Source organism: Megascapheus bottae, chromosome 10 (genome assembly GCF_031878675.1).
Source record: "Megascapheus bottae isolate mThoBot1 chromosome 10, mThoBot2.hap1, whole genome shotgun sequence".
In the NCBI taxonomy this organism is placed as follows: domain Eukaryota; kingdom Metazoa; phylum Chordata; class Mammalia; order Rodentia; family Geomyidae; genus Megascapheus; species Megascapheus bottae.
The window spans coordinates 21093182-21110226 of record NC_143518.1 but is presented as its reverse complement, the minus strand read 5'-3'; the positions used below and the strand labels follow the sequence as shown (position 1 = coordinate 21110226).

At 35.8% G+C, this 17045-nt stretch overlaps 1 protein-coding gene across 1 annotated transcript in view; it reads left to right on the top strand.

Moving 5' to 3' along the window:
• Xpr1 (xenotropic and polytropic retrovirus receptor 1) overlaps positions 1-17045 on the top strand; it is a 114801-nt gene that overhangs the window by 15926 nt on the left and 81830 nt on the right. The window contains exon 2 of the mRNA XM_090340315.1: positions 1574-1625. Coding sequence (XP_090196441.1) covers positions 1574-1625 — 52 coding nt within the window. The remainder of the gene's footprint in view (positions 1-1573; positions 1626-17045) is intronic.

Genomic DNA, 17045 nt, shown 5'->3' with positions numbered 1-17045 from the left:
AAAAGAAAGAAAGAAAGAAAAAAAAGTGACAAGGGGGAAAACAAAATAAAACAACAAAAAAAGCAAAGTAAAATAAAACTCTCTAGTCATTTCTTGGAGTTCATTTAGATAACCATCATTTTATGTGATCATATGCAAATAGCTATTGATCCTTTATGATCCTTTTCTAAGAATATCCTCCTTTGGTCTCACCATGTGAATGTTTAGAGTCTTAATTTATCATGTCCAGTTGTGATTTTTTGTCTTTTATCATCCTTTGTGTTTACTTATGGATTTACAGGCACATTCCAATTACTACCAATGATGGAAACCATGTAATCTATGTTTCCTTGGGTCTGGCTTACTTAATATAATTTTTCCCCAGGTTTTTCCATCTCCTTATGAGGATTCCACATTTTCTGGATCAGTTTGTCCGCTGAGGAGAATCTGAATTGATTCCGTATCTTGTCTATGGTAAACAGTGCTGCAGTGTGCTGGTAGCTAACTTTAGTATAGGCTAGTTTGTGGTCAGTGGATAAATGCCCCTGAGTGGAATTGCTGGGCCATAGTTATATTTAGTCTTTTCAGGAACTTCCATACTGCTTTCCAGAGTGGTTGAACACATTCACATTCCTACTAATAGTGTAGTAGTGTTCCCTTTGGCCATATACTCCAGCATCTGTTATTGTTAAATTTTTTGATATTGGCCATTTTAACTGGGGTGAGGTGGAATCTCAATGTTGTTTTGATTTACATTTCTTTTATGGCCAAGGATGTTGAACATCTCTTCATGTGTCTTGTAGCCATTCTTTCTTCTACTTCTGAGAAGTCTCTCTTTATTTAAGCCAGTTTTTAATTGAGTGTTGTTTCTTTGATGATTTGTTTTGTGGGGGTTGTTTGAGCTCCAAGTACATTTTAGATATGAGGCCCTTGTCTGATACAAAGCTAGTAAAGATCTTCTCCCATTCTATAGGCTTTCTGTTTTTCTTTATATGTCCTTTGCTATGTAGAAACACTTCAGTTTGAATCCCATTTGTACAGTCCCTCTCTGATTTGTTGTGATTCTGGATCTTTATTTAGGAAGTTTTTACCCATGCCTAGGAGCCCTTGTGTTTCCCTTCCTGTAATATTTGCATGATATCTGGCCTTACATTGAGGTCTTTGTTTCATTTGGAATTGATTTTGGTGCAGAGTGATATATAAGGATCTAACATCAGTTTTCTGCTAATTCTGCCAGCACCATTTGTTGAAGGGCTGTCTTTCTTCCATCCTGTGTTTTTGACTCCCTTATGAAATAAATACTAGGTGGCTTTAGGTCTGTGGATTCATTTCTAGGTCTTCTATTCCATCGATCCTCAGGCCTGTTTTTGTGCTATTTGCTGTGGAAATTTAAAAGTGTATAAATTAGCTCTTGTCCTAAGGATTAGACAATAATAGGTGGGTTTTAAAAGTTAATTGAAATATTTCACTACATTCTAAATTTGGTTAATAACTAAATATAGTTGGATATTAAAAAAGTGTTGTCTAACTTGAACACTTTCATTGTAGAGTTTATTTAATGATTTCCTATATTGTTTTTCTTTCTTTTCAATAGGCTTTCAAGGATATGCTGTATTCAGCTCAAGACCAGGCACCTTCTGTGGAAGGTAAGACAAATTAATCTTCAGATTTAGTTATAGCAAAAAAAAAATTTAACTTCAAAGTATAAAACAAATATGATCTTTTCCTATGCATAGGTCTTTTTCCATTGTTTTGGTGCTGGTCCTGGAGCTTGAACTCAGGGCTTGGATGCTGAGCCATAGCTCCACATCTAGCTTTTTTGCTGCTTAAAGATAAGAATCTCAAAGACTTTCCTGCCTAGGATGGTTTCAAACCACAATCCTTAAATCTCAGCCTCTGAGTAGCTAGGATTACAGATGTGAGACACTGGTGCCAGGTGGGTTTTTTTTGCTTTTGATGAGGTGATTATTTTATATTTAAATTCACTTGTTTAGCTCAAATTTACTCTGTGATGGATCTTATATCTTTATATATCATCTGTTAAGACTAAGATATGAAGTATCCTCCAGAGTACTCTTATGTAAAATCTTAGTCTTTAGCTGTTGATGCTTATTTTGGGAGGTGGTAGAAACTGTACAAGGTATAACCTAGTTGGCGGTATAAATCACTAGAAACATATGCACCTTGTTTCTAGCTCATTTTAGTCTCACCTCTTCCTGCTCCCCCCCCTACTTCCTGTCCACCATTAAGTAAGCTGCTTTCCATTACTGCATGCTCCCATGCTCCCTACCTTAATGTTCAGCTTTCCCAAGGCCCAGGAACAAGATATTCAGCCAGGTGCTAGTGGCTCACGCCTGTAACCCTAGCTACTCAGGAGGCTGAGATCAAAAGATAGCAGTTCAAAGCCAACCCATGCACTAAAGTCCATGAGACTCTTATCTCCAATTAACCATCACAAAACTGGAAGTGACACTGTGGCTCAAGAAGTAGAGCACTAACCTTGAGCTGAAGAGCTCAGGGACAGCACCCAAGCCCAGAGTTTTAAGTCCCACAACCCACAAGGAAGGAAGGAAGGAAGGGAGGAAGGAAGGAAGAAAGAAAGAAAGAAAGAAAGAAAAAAAGAAAGAAAGAAAGAAAGAAAGAAAGAGGGAGAGGGAGAGGGAGGGAGGCATAGTCTGAAACCTGTCAATCCAAATTTCCTTTCTTAACTTTTTCTGTATTTTGTGCAAATGTATTTGGTTCATGATAAATGCTTAGCCTGAACTCAGATCCCAATACTGCCCCAAAATAAACTCACACACACATATGTATATATATATATATATATATATATAATTTATTTATTTATTTATTTAGCCAGTCCTGGGCTTGAGCTCAGGGCCTGAGCACTGTCCTTGGACTTTCTCAAGGCTAGAGCTGTACCACTTGAGCCACAGCACCACTTCCAGCTTTTTTCTATGTATGTGGTACTGAGGAATCGAACCCTGGTCTTCGTGCATGCTAGGCAAGCACTCTACCACTAGGCCAAACTCCCGGCCCCAACTCATGTATATTTTATTTTCCATGTGAATTCTCTTTCAAAACACTGGGTAATTGAAGATTGTTGGGAACTGGTTATCTTGAATAATGCTAAGACTAGAAGAAATTGCTAAGGGGACTGTAAGTGTTCTTTTACTTGCTTTGAAAAAGTATTGATAATAATTTCCATACTATATCCTTGCTATTAGTATTTTGGGACTTTTGCTTAGCAGTGCTTAGAAAATATTACAACGTATTACCTATATTACCAACAAGGTCTCAAGACTTTAAGAAAAAAGATGTGGTAGGTCAGGATTTTTTTCTTCTCCTCTCCCTCCCCCTCTTCCCTCCTCTTCCTCCTCTTCCTCCTCCTCCTTTTCTTCCTCCTCTTCTTACTACCCCTCCCCCTCCTCCTCCTCTCCTTCTTCTTCTTGAATTCTGGGCCTGGGCTCTCCTCAGCTCAAGGCTAGTGCTCTACTACTTGAGCCACAGCACTACTTCCAGTTCCCTGGCAGTTAATTAGATGTGATCCTCAGATCACATCCTGAGCAGCTAGGATTATAGGCATGAGCCATAGACATCTGGCTTCTGTTTTGTTTTGACAGTACTGGCATTTGAACTCAGGATATTATACTTGTTTGACTTATCATTTGAAGTTTTTTAGCCTTTGGGGCTTTATTTTTTCAGTTAGGGTTTTTTCCTTTTGGCCTGGCCTACCATTGGGTTGTGATCTTCCAACTGTATATCTCCTATGTAGCTTTTATTATAATTGTGTACCACTATTCGTGGAGACTTGTTTGTTGAGATTTTGCTTTTGCTAAGTTTTGCCCCCTGCTGGCCTCAAAATTCTAACTTTCTACTCTATGTCTCCAAGTAGCTAGACTTAAAAGCGTGAGCCACACAGTGCACTGTATAAACTTTTCTATTTCTTTTTTTTTTTAAATTGGGATTTGAAATAGGTAAGCACTCATATCACTCTGTTGTTTCATTTTGTGTTGTTGTTGTTGTGGGGCTTGAACTCAGGGCCTGGGTGCTGTCTCTGAGCACTTTTGCTCAAGGCTAGTGCTTTACCACTTTGAACCATAGCTCTACTTCCTGTTTTTCTGGTGCTTAATTGGAGATAAGATCCTCAGATCTTAGCCTCCTGAGCAACTTGGATTACAGACATGAGCCACTAGCACCTAGCTCATTCTTCCCTCAACAAATACTGTTTAAGGGAGGATCTTGGCCATGTAGCTTATTCTACCTTCAAATTTCTCATCTTGACTCAGCGAGGAATACATATCTGGGCTGCTATGCCTGGCTTTTTTTTTTTGCATGTGAAAAACATGAAGTATGATACAGTAACCCTTCTGTACATCACTTTTCCCCCCCACAATCCATATACATATTTTTTAGTTGAATTTGTTAATGGTACAGAGTTCTTATACTGCCAGATCATGCCTGAGAATCTAAAGGAAAGAAATGGTACACGGACAGCCCCCTTTTGTACATCACTTTTATAATACCGATATATATGAAATAAAATAATAAGGTAGATATAGATTTGAAAGGTCATTTGTGAGTTGTTAGAGAATTTTTTTGTATGTGTTTATTCTGTGGAATAAGTTTTTCTATAGTACTTAATATATAAAGACTTCTGGTTTGATAGGCTTCCTTTTACATTTTGCTTTTCATTATTTGGTGATGCTTTCCTCCTAGTGAGGAATAATATACTTGGCCAACCTTAGCTTAACATAGCTCTGATTCATTTAGCTTGATACAGCTGTCTGATTTTCTAAAATGAATGGATACAATTAAGGACATAAGTAACTGCCTGTTATACTATCCTGTTTTCCTTCTATTATCTTCAGTCTTCCCATCTCCTTCCCAGTTTCGTATACTGTTTTGTTGGAAATTTTTGGCTTACAGTCTCTTTGTTTATTCTTCTTAGTTACCAGATGTGTCAACAATTTTTCTAAGCTCCTTGGGATTGAGCTCTTAGTGACAGTGAAGATGAAAGCATACTTGTCAATAATTCACAGTGATTATATGCTTGGATGGGCAGGGTCCACTTCAGGCATTTTCTTTTGCCTCACATCTGTCCCCCTAGGTCTTTGTTGTTTTAACAGATAGGAGCTTGCTTTTTTTTTTTTAAGTTCTGGACACTAAAATATTGGATTATATTTCTAAAATTTATGAAGTAATTTTTATATGATAGGATTGTTGTCAAATGTACATTCACTAAGTATATTACTTTTTTATGTTGTTTGTAATTTTGTTCCCTTCTCATAGTTTCACTAAATAGACTATATCAGTATCTCTTTATTTATTTATCATTATCTCTTATTTATTTTTTAATCTAGAAATAAAACAGTTTGATATTGGTAAGGGGGAAAGTTTTACAGTATTTGTTACATTTTTAAGGGAGCGGTTGCAAAGAATAGCTTTCCTAGATTTTCTTTGAGTATTGTTTTATCAGTTGGAGTGCCCATTATAATCTATTTTCAAAAGGATTTCTGCTTGGAATAATGTTACATGAGACCAGAGGACTGGTAACCCCTAAATGAATATATTTACAGCAATTTTTAAAGTGAAATACTAAAAAAAATTTTTAGCTACTGTACTATATTTGAGAAGCATAAAGGGATATAGATAGCTAATAATGCAAGTTGAAACAAGAACTAGGCCATCAAGATAATTGTCATTTTATTCATGGTACTGAGCTTGAACTCAGGGCCTCACACTTGTTAAGCAGGTGCTCTGCCAGTTGATCTATGCTTTCAACTCCTTTTGCTTTTCCTTTTCTAATTTTTTTTTTAATACTGTCTTGATTTTTGCCCAGGTTAGCATAGAATGCAATCCTCCTATTTATAATTCCCTTGTAGCTATGATAACCGGTGTGAACCACCATACTCAGCTTTTTTAATTGACTGAAATGGTCTTGAGACTATTTTTGCTTAAGCTGCCTTTGAATTATGATCCTCCTCATCTAAGCCTCCTGAGTAGCTAAAATTATAAGTGTAACCATGGCATCCAGCAAGGATTAACTTTTGTTTATTTTAGAAAGTATGAAAAGCCTAAATGGTACTAAGAGTCATGTGAATAAGTTAAGGGTATGCTTTCCTGATTCCTGTTTCATGTTTTATAAAAGTATATTGAATTATAGTATGGAAATGACAGCTTATAGATTAAAAAAGATTATTTTAAAGCAGAAGTGGGGAACATTTTTTTTCTGTCTCGGCCATTTGAATATTTAAACTCATATAAAATTATCAGTTTGGTCAGATAGCCATAGGCACCCAATAAAAAGCATATGCGTCTGTCCTGTGTCATGTACCAGATGGCAGATATTATCCTATTCTGCTTAAAAGAAAGGACTTGTGTATTTAAAGATGCCACCAACCTTAGTGTAATTCACTAATAGAAAAGGTGAGCTTCCAATAGATGCAGAAAAGGCATTTGACAAGATCCAACACCCCTTTATGTTAAAAGCTCTGGAGAAACTAGGAATCCATGGACATTCCTCAATATAATAAAGTCGGCGTATCACAAACCCACAGCTAGTATTATACTTAATGGTGAAAAGCTAAAGCCATTCCCTCTAAAATCAGGAACGAGAAAAGGATGCCCACTCTCTCCGCTCCTCTTTAACATAGTACTAGAATTCCTAGCCAGAGCAATAAGGCAAGAAGCAAGCATAAAGGGGAGCCAAATAGGAAAGAGGAAGTAAAACTTTCCCTCTTTGCAGATGACATGATTCTGTATTTAAAGAATCCTATAGACTCCACTCCCAAGCTCCTTGAGCTGATTCAAAACTTTGGAAAGGTAGCAGGGTATAAAATTAACCCTCAAAAATCAACTGTCTTCCTCTATGCCAACAGTGAGAGGAATGAGGCAACAATCAGGAAAGTAACTCCTTTTGCGATAAAGTACCTAGGAATTATCTTAACTAAGAATGTAAAAGATCCTTTTGATGAAAACTTTAAAACCCTGAAAAAGGAAATTAAAGCAGAACTGAGGAAATGGAAAAACCTCCCATGCTCCTAGATTGGAAGAATCAACATCGTGAAAATGGCAATCTTGCCAAGGGCCATCTACAAATTCAACACAATACCCATTAATATCCCAATGTCATTCTTTAAAGAAATAGAAGAGGCAATCCAAAATTTCATATGGAATAATAAAAGACCCTGTATAGCAAAAACAATTCTTAGCAGAAAGAACAACGCAGGAGGAATTTCAATACCAGACTTTAGACTTTAGAGCTACAGTGACCAAAAGAGCTTGGTACTGGCACAAGAACAGGCCTGAAGACCAATAGAATAGAACTGACGACCCAGATATTAAACCACAGACCTATCTTTGACAAGGGAATCAAAAAAATAGAATGGAAAAAAGACAGCCTCTTCAACAAGTGGTGCTGGCAGAACTGGTTAAGCACCTGCAGAAAACTAAAGTTGGATCCTTCTTTGTCACCCTGCACTAGAATTAACTCCAGATGGATCAAAGACCTAGAGGTAAAAGCTGACACACTGAAAACTTTACAAGAAGGAATAGGAGATACACTAGGCCTCCTTGGCACAGGTAGAAACTTTCTTACTAAGGACCAAGAATCACAACAAATCAGAGAAAGGCTGGATAAGTGGGACTGCATTAAACTGCAGAGCTTTTGTATGGCAAAGGACATAGCTAGTAAATTAATTAGGAAGCCTACAGAATGGAAGATCTTCACTAACCATACAAGGGACAAAGGCTTCATATCTAAAATATATCAACAGCTCAAAAAATTGAATCACTCAAAAACAATCTCCAAAGAAACAACCATCCCATTAAAAGATGGGCCAAAGACTTAAAGAGAGTCTTCTCTGAAGAAGAAATTAGAATGGCCTATAGACGCATGAAGAAATGCTCAACATCTCTGGTCATAAAAGAAATGCAAATCAAAACAACTCTAAGATTCCACTCCAGTTAGAATGGCCAGGATCAAGAAAACTAATAACAACAGATGCTGGAGGGGATGTGGCCAGGAGGGATCACTACTACACTGTTGGTGGGAGTGCAAACTTGTTCAACCACTATGGAAAGCAGTATGGCAGTTCCTCAAAAGGCTAAACATAGTGCTCCCCTATGACCCAGCAATTCCACTACTTGGCATTTACCCAATCATCCAGAAACAAGGACATACTAAATCCACTAGCACAACGATGTTCATTGCAGCACTATTTACCATAGCAAAGATATGGAACCAACCTAGATGTCCCTCAGTTGATGAGTGGATCAACAAGATGTGGTATTTGTACACCATGGAATTCTGTGCTGCTGTGAGAAAGAACAACATCACCCCATTTGTTAGGAAATGGAAAGGCTTAGAAAAAATCACATTAAGTGAAGTAAGCCAGACTGAAAGGAACATAGGCTCAATGGTTTCCCTCATTTGTCATAATCAGTAGAAACCTTGGGCTCTCCTAGCAGAGATTTGCAATAGAGCAAAACCTAGATACGTAAGGCCATACAGTATGATGCTAAATGAAAGGACCTCTAAGATATAGAAATGAAAGCCATATAATAAGTGTACTATGTTATCTCTCAGCTCTTTTGCTGTTCCTTGGTTATCTTATATTGTTATAGTATCTCACTTTGTTATCTGATATATTGGATAAATGCGTATTTGGTTATTTGAGATTGCATAGGGAAGGGGGGAAAACAAGATGAGGGGTGGGGGTGGGGGGGGGAAATGGGAACCAAGACATAAGAAAGGGTATCAATGTATGTGAAGTAACGCACCTTCTATCTCGCGAATATAATGTAACCCTTCTATTAATTACAATAAAAAATATATGAAAAAAAGAAAAGGTGAGCTTTTTTTAATGAAATATTACTAAGTTATTGGGGCCAGGAGTTTGGCCTAATGGTAAGAGTGACTACCTAGTATGCAGGAAGACCCAGGTTCAATTCCTTGGTACCACACACATAGAAAAATACAGAATTGGTGCTGTGGCTCAAGTGGTAGAGCTCTAGCCGTGAGAAAGCCGAAGGATAGTGCTCAGGCCCCGGGACTGGTTAAAAAATTCTGACTTTGGTACTTGGTATATTGTATATATATTTATTTGTGTATTTGAAAATGGAGAGGTAAAAGAAAAACAAGATGAATGGGAGTGGGTGGGGAGAGGGAAAATGGGAGAAAAACATGGGAAAGGGTAACAATGTTCAAGAAGTAATATATCCACAACCTGATGAATGTAACTGTAATCCCTCTGTACCTCACCCTAACAATAAAATATAATTAAAATAATAATAATAAAAAGGAAAAGGTAAGCTTCTAAAGAATAAATACCATTATTATTTGAACAGAAGAAATATCTATTTCACTATCTGAAATAGAATTTGATGTAATTCATTGCTCATTCTTAGACAGTTGATAGTCACAGATTAGTAGTAAAATTATAAAAAATATATCAAGCTGTGAAGAGCTGGAGAATTGGAAGAAATAAAATGTTTTGAATATAAGTTGTTAATCTTTTCTTTTTGACACTAAGGAATATTTAATGTACCATAAGTTTTTATAATTTTCCCTTGCTAGTTTTTATGCAATACTGTTTATTTCTTATTAAGTCTGAGAGAAGGACATGAAATTGAGAGAGAACAAGTACAAAATATTAAATTATATAACAAAATGCCCTAGGAATTACTGATGTAAATCTTTTGTGGTAGAGCAATAGGTAGCATATCAGTTAAATGAATCTGATTACTTCAACTAGAATTTCCTATAATAACCATTAGAAAACTACAAAAATGGTTAAAGGGTGAAGTTGGCAAAGTTTAAAATAAGAGAAATTTCTTTTTTGGGGTTTTGCTTTCTTTGGATAAGGCTATTTTAGGTGTTCAGGAAGAATAAACAAGAAAGCTAGAAATTATGATCATTGAGCAGCTTTCCAGTCTACTCTGCTTCCTAAGAGTTCCTTCTGTAAAATTAATCATGACAGTGAAAGTAATTTTTAATTTTTTTAAGTAGTCAATAATTGAGAAAAGTAGATAATACCTGAAAATAGTTTCCCATGGCTGTTAGACAGTTTACCAAAACTTGATGGACAGAAACCTGTTTTTATTTTCACAATTCTTATGAAGTTCCCCATTTTCCTCATTTTTAAATATATTTTAAGATTTGTTAGTTTGAATAGGGACTCAAATCATTCATACAAATATTGTGGTTAATAGGCCTTTTAATTTTTTATTGATACGTACTAGTACAATCCAGTGTTGTACTCACCAGTTATAGTTATTTGAATTGGTCACAGTACCTGCATATCAAACAAGTGTTCAGAAGCCATGTGAAGTCTACTGCGTTTTGCAGCATAGACCATTTTTTCATTTGAGAAGGTTCTGTTTGTCAGAGCTGATATCTTTTTTCTCCAACTTTTTATTTTAAATTTTCCTTTAAAATGATTATTATTGTTAATGATTAGTGCTGGTTTTACTGTTATAGTTGATGGAACAAATCTTTTTAAATTCAGTGCTGGCTAAATGTATGTGTGTTTCCGAAAGAATGTTTTATCAGTGCTACTAAGGGACGTATGTGTATTTCAAGTATACACACATACACAAGAGTTGTTTCTCTGTAATATTACTAGCTGTAATGACCGTTACCTCGCCTGAGAGTAAGGTTTAAAAAATGGTTGTATTCTAATGTTCTTGAGTCTACTAAGAAGGTACTGGGGTTTGAACTCAAAGCCTGGTGTCCTTATTTGTTTTTTTTTTGTTGTTGTTCAAGATTGGCACTCTACCACTAGAACCTCTACTTTGCTTTCTGCTGGCTAATTGGTAATAAAAGTCTGTTGGATTTGTCTGCCTACGCTGGCTTTAAACTGTAGCCATGTGAATAGTTAGGATTATAGTGTTGAGCCACTGGAACCCAGCTAGCAGAATTCTGTGAAGTGAAAATTTGTCAGCTATTAATTCTTAGGTACAAGATATATAGGAAAAGTGGTATTAGTATTTATTCCTTTTCCTTCATTTACAGTTTTCAACTTAATATTGATTCTTTAACATTTTCCAAAGATGGCCAGTGAACTTATGAAAAGTATTTGAATGAACTTGCATGTTTAAGTATATTCAGTATGGATGATCCAGAACCCTTTTATCCCTAATAAAGATGAAATTCTGAACTTGGGAGAGTGGGACCCAAGAGAAAAGTCCCTGCTAGTCTTTGATATCTTTTCTATTACCTGGTGTTATAAACTTTCCTAGGCTGATGATACCTGGGACCTGAAACTGTTTTACCAAGTACTCTTAGTTCTTTTAATCATTACCAGGGAGTCTTAATTTCCTTAGAAGCCACAAACTGGACATTGCTTTGAAACTGTCATTGCTGTGGCATATTCATTGTTTTAGACTTTTTCACTGAAAAGAAATACATGCAGATATACTTACACATACATGCATATATTTAAAGATAAGTACTTCATTCTTTGAAACTTAGATTCAAAGAAGTACATGTTTTGGATATGAAAAAATGTACTGTAGCTGAAATTTGATCATTTTTAAGATTGAATAGGATTCTTAGGCAGCTTTCTACAATCCCAGTGTTAAGGATAGGGAATCAATTTTGATTAAAATTCATTTTCTTAGTGAAGGTTGAGAGGTAAAACATTGTTTATCAACTGGGAGATTGAGTACCAATTTGTGCCTCTTGATAAGAAACTGACCTGCAATGTGCTTGTTACCAAAGGTATAGTCAATGAGTTTGGAAAAGGAAATGGAATTTATATTGGAATGTTATCACATGCAGTTAATTTTACATATATACTCAAGGCATATGAATCTTACTTGAAGTTGAAACAGCTGTCCTCTGAAACGAGTCATTGAAAACTAGTATCATTAAATGTATTTGGGAGTTTCTATTGTTCCACAATTGCTGTCTTATAAGACTATGTGTTTATTAGATTCTTTACAAAGGAATCTTTTGGTTATTACAAGAAAATAAGATAGCTGCTTTGTGCTTTTTTTTTTTTACAAAGACTAATCTAGAATAAAATATCTGTGGTAAGATTTTATTTTTACATCATATTTTGAATGACAAGTTTAACAAACAAGTGTTCAAGAAGGGAATCTCTTATTTACAATCACTGGGACTTAGTATTTAGAACTTAATCAAAATTAGGCTAAGGGTTTGTATGTTATAGAAACATTAATTTATGAAATAAAACATTATGTCTATAGAGTAATAGGTTTTTATGTCTATATAGTTATGTTTATATTTCCATTACCATGTAGATTTTATTTATTGTGCTAAAATATGATCAAAATATATCAAGCTGTATGCTAAGAAAAATCTTGAATTTTATATACCTAGTACAAAAAACGAATTTGGAAAAATAATAGAGACCAACTTTTTTTTCAAGTGCTTTATTAGGATAGTCAGCAGTATCTATAATATTTCCTTACTAGGTATGGTTATTTGAATATAATATAATCTGATCTGATTACAGTCTTTTTTTGTTTGTTTGTTTTTAGGGTTTTTTTTTGTTGTTGTTGTTTTGTTTTGTTTTTGCCAGTCCTAGGATTAAGCTCAGGGCTTGAGGACTGTCCTTGGATTTTTCTCAAGGCTAGAACTCTACCACTTGAGCCTCAGCACCACTTCCAGCTTTTTCTAAGTATGTGGTACCAAGGAATCAAACCCGGGTCTTCGTGCATGCTAGGCAAGCACTCTACCAGTAGGCCAAACTCCCCGCCCTGATTACAGTCTTAATGTAATATTCGTTGAGAAACAGGAAGGTAATGATTTCATTCTTCTTTAATGAACATACTTTCTAGAATCATTAATTTTGAGCCCCATGCTGGAAAGTTTAGATAAGACATGATCTTGACATTATACAAATATTGATTCTTGGAGCTCAGCATTGGGCATGTTGAGGTTAATTATATTGCTCTTCTATATACTACTGTACAAGTTTTAAATTTTTAATTAAAAGCTTTTGGGGGGGCACTTTCGATTTTATTTTACCCAAAATATTTTCCAGGAATAGCATATTTAATGATTTAGAGTATTGTTGTTGTTGTTGTTATTATTATTATTATTATTATTATTATTATTATTATTACGTCATGGGGCTTGAACTCTGGGCCTGGGCATTGTCCCTGAGCTCTTCAGCTCAAGGCTACTGCCCTACCCCTAGAGCCTCAGCCCCGCTTCTGTTTTCTAAAGGTTAATTGCAGGTGAGAGTCTCTCTTCAGGCTGGCTTTTTTTTTTTCCCCACTGCATTTTTTTTTATTGTAATTAGTAAAAGGGTTACATGATATTTGCCAGATAGAAGGTGCATTAATTCACATACATTGATACCCTTTCACATGTCTTGGTACCCATTTCCCTCCCCCCCCACCCCCCCCACCCGTCTTGGTTTTCCCCCCTTCCGTATCAAATTTCAAATAACCAAATACAAATAAATTCAATATATCAGATAACAAAGTGAGATACTATAACAATATGAGATAACCAAGGGACAGCAAAGGAGATGAGAGACAACATAGTACATTAAGGACAACCATCATTCGTTATATGGCTTTTGTTTCAATATCCTGGAGGTCCTTTCAATTAGCTTCATACTATATGGCCTTATGTATCAAGATTTTGCTCTATTGCAGATCTCTGCTAGTAGAGCCCAAGGTTTCTACTGATTATGATGAATGAGGGAAACCATTGAGCCTAAGTTCCTTTGAGTCTGGCTTACTTCACTTAATATGATTTTTTCTAAGTCTTTCCATTTTTCAGGCTGGCTTTGAACAATGTTTTTCAGATCTCAGCCTCCTGAGTATCTAGGATTAAAGGTGCCGCAAGGGTTATTATTTTTTATTAAAGGATTTTATTAACACTGATTTTTTACATCATATTTCAAATAAGTTTAACAAACATATTCAAGAATGGAATTTATATGAAATCACTGGCGCATAAATTTAAGAATAAAATTAAAATTAAGCTGAGTTTTTGTATGTCATAGATACGTATCGGTCTATGTATCAATATGTCTATAGAGTGTATATCCCATTATGGACTTATATGTCTATATAGTTATAAATATATCTCCAAGATCATGTCAGTGGCCTTGATTACCGGAGTATTGAGTCATTGCTCTTGTACTGTTTGGATCTAATATCCACATATCAAGGAAACTATGCACCCTTTGTTCCTTTGATCTTGACTTATCTCATTCAACATGATTTGCTCTAGTTCCATCCACTTCCCAGTGAATGCCATTATTTTATCTTGTCTGGTGGCTATGTAGAATTCCATTGTATATATGTACTATATTTTTTTTTGTATCCATTCATCTGTAGTGGGGCATCTGGGTTTTTCCATCCCTTGACTATTGTGAATAGTGCAGTGATGAACATGGCTGTGCAAGTGTCCTTATGATATCCTGGGTTATGATGCTCAGGGTAGATGCCTAGGAGTGGTATGGCAAGATTGTAGAGAAGATCTATTTTAAGTTTTTTGAAGAACCTCTAAACTGCCTTCCAGAGTGGTTGTACTAGTTTACATTCCCACCAGTAGTGCGGTAGTGGTTCCTCTTTCTCCACATCCCCACAGCATTTATTGTTGTCTGAATTCAGACTGTTGGCCATTTTGTTTGGGGTAAGGTGGTATCTTAGGGTTGTTTTTATTTGCATTTCCTTAATGACCATGGATGATAAGCATTTTCTCGTAGGCTTCTTTGCCATTTTTGCCTCTTCCTCTGTTAAGTCTCTCTTTAGTTCCCTTACTCATTTGGGGATTGGTTTGTTGGGTTTGGTGGGGATTAGTGATCTTATTTCTGGATCTTTATTCCGTTCCATTGATCTTCTGGTCTATTTTTGTGCCATTACCATACTTTTTTTGTTGTTATTATGGCTCTGTAGTAGAGTTTGAAGTCTATACCTGCATTGCTCTTTTTGCCTACAATTGCTTTGGCTATTCTGGGTCTTTTTTTGTTCTGTATGAGCCTTTGGATTATGTCCTCTATTTCAGTAAAGAATGCCCTTGGGCTTATGTATCAAGGTTATGCTCTATTGCAAATCTCTGCTAGGAGAGCCCAAGGTTTCTACTGATTATGACAAATGAGGGAAACCATTGAGCCTATGTTCCTTTCAGTCTGGCTTACTTCACTTAATGTGATTTTTTCTAGTCTTTCCATTTCCTAACAAATAGGGCGATGTTGTTCTTTCTCACAGCAGCACAGAATACCATTGTGTACAAATACCACATCTTGTTGATCCATTCATCAACTGAGGGACATCTAGGTTGGTTCCCTATCTTTGCTATGGTAAATAGTGCTGCAATGAACATTGTTGTGCTGGTGGATTTAGTATGTCCTTGTTTCTGGATGATTGGGTAAATGCCAAGTAGTGGAATTGCTGGGTCATAGGGGAGCTCTATGTTTTTTTAGCCTTTTGAGGCACTGCCATACTGCTTTCCATAGTGGTTGAACAAGTTTGCACTCCCACCAACAATGTAGTAGTGATCCCTCCTGGCCACATCTCCTCCAGCATCTGTTGTTAATAGTTTTCTTGATCGTGGCCATTCTAACTGGAGTGAGGTGGAATCTTAGAGTTGTTTTGATTTGCATTTCTTTTATGACCAGAGATGTTGAGCATTTCTTCATGTGTCTATAGGCCATTTTTGTTTCTTCTCAGAGAAGACTCTTTAAGTCTTTGGCCCATTTTTTAATGGGATGGTTGTTACTTTGGAGATTAGTTTTGGAGTGATTCAATTTTTTGAGCTGTTGATATATTTTAGATATGAGGCCTTTGTCCATTGTATGGTTGGTGAAGATCTTCTCCCATTCTGTAGGCTTCCTAATTAATTTACTAGCTATATCCTTTGCCATACAAAAGCTCATAGAGCAAAACCTTGATACATAAGCCCATATGACACTAATTGAAAGGACCTCTAGGATATAGAAACAAAAGCCATATAATGTGATTGTTGTCCTTAAGGTACTATGTTATCTCTCAGCTCTTTTGCTGTCCCTTGGTTATCTCATATTGTTACAGTGTCTCACTTTGTTATTTGATATATCAGATATATTTGTATTTGGTTATTTGAAATTGGATAGGGAAGGGGGGAAAACAAGATGGGGGTTGGGAGGAGGGGAATGGGTACCAAGACATGTGAAAGGGTATCAATGTATGTGAATTAATGCACCTTCTATCTGGCAAATGTCATGTAACCCTTTTATTAATTACAATAAAAATATCAAAAAAAAGAATGGCCTTGGGATTTCTACAGGGATTGCATTGAAATTGTATATCAAGTTTGCAGTATGGCCATTTTCACAAATGTTGATTCTTCCTATCCATGAGCTTGGGATGTCTTTCCATTTCCTAGTATCCTCTTTGATTTCTTTCTTTAGGCTTTTATACTTTTCATTAAATAATTCCTTTACATCCTTGGTTAGGTTAATTCCTAGTTATTTTATTCTTATGGGGGCTATTGCAAATGGGATCATTTTCTTGATTTCACCCTCTGTTTGTGTATTGTTAGTGTACAAGAAGGCGATTGATTTTTGGAGGTTGATTTTGTATTCTACCACTTTGTCAAAGTGATTTATTAGTTCTGAGAGTTTGGGAGTGGAATTTATTGGGTCATTCAAGTATGAGATCATGTCATCTATGAATAGGGATAGTTTAATATCCTCTTTCTCTATATGGATTCCTTTGATGTCTTTCTCTTGCCTTATTGCTTTGGCTAAGGATTCCAGTACTATATTGAAGACAATTGGAGAGAGTAGGTATCCCTGCCTTGTTCTTAATTTTAAGGTACATTGTTCTAGCTTTTCTCCATTTAGTATGAGACTAAATGTAGGTCTGTCATATATAGCTTTAATTATTTTAAAGAATGTATTCTTATTCCTGTTTTCTTTAGTGCTTCAACATGAATGGAGTCTGTATTTTGTCAAATGCCTTCATGGCTTCTAGAGAAATCATATGATTCTTAACCTTAGCTTTATTAATATGATTTATTTCATTAATTGATTTGTAAATGTTAAACCAGGTTTGCATTTGTGGGATGAAACCTACTTGATCATAGTGTATAT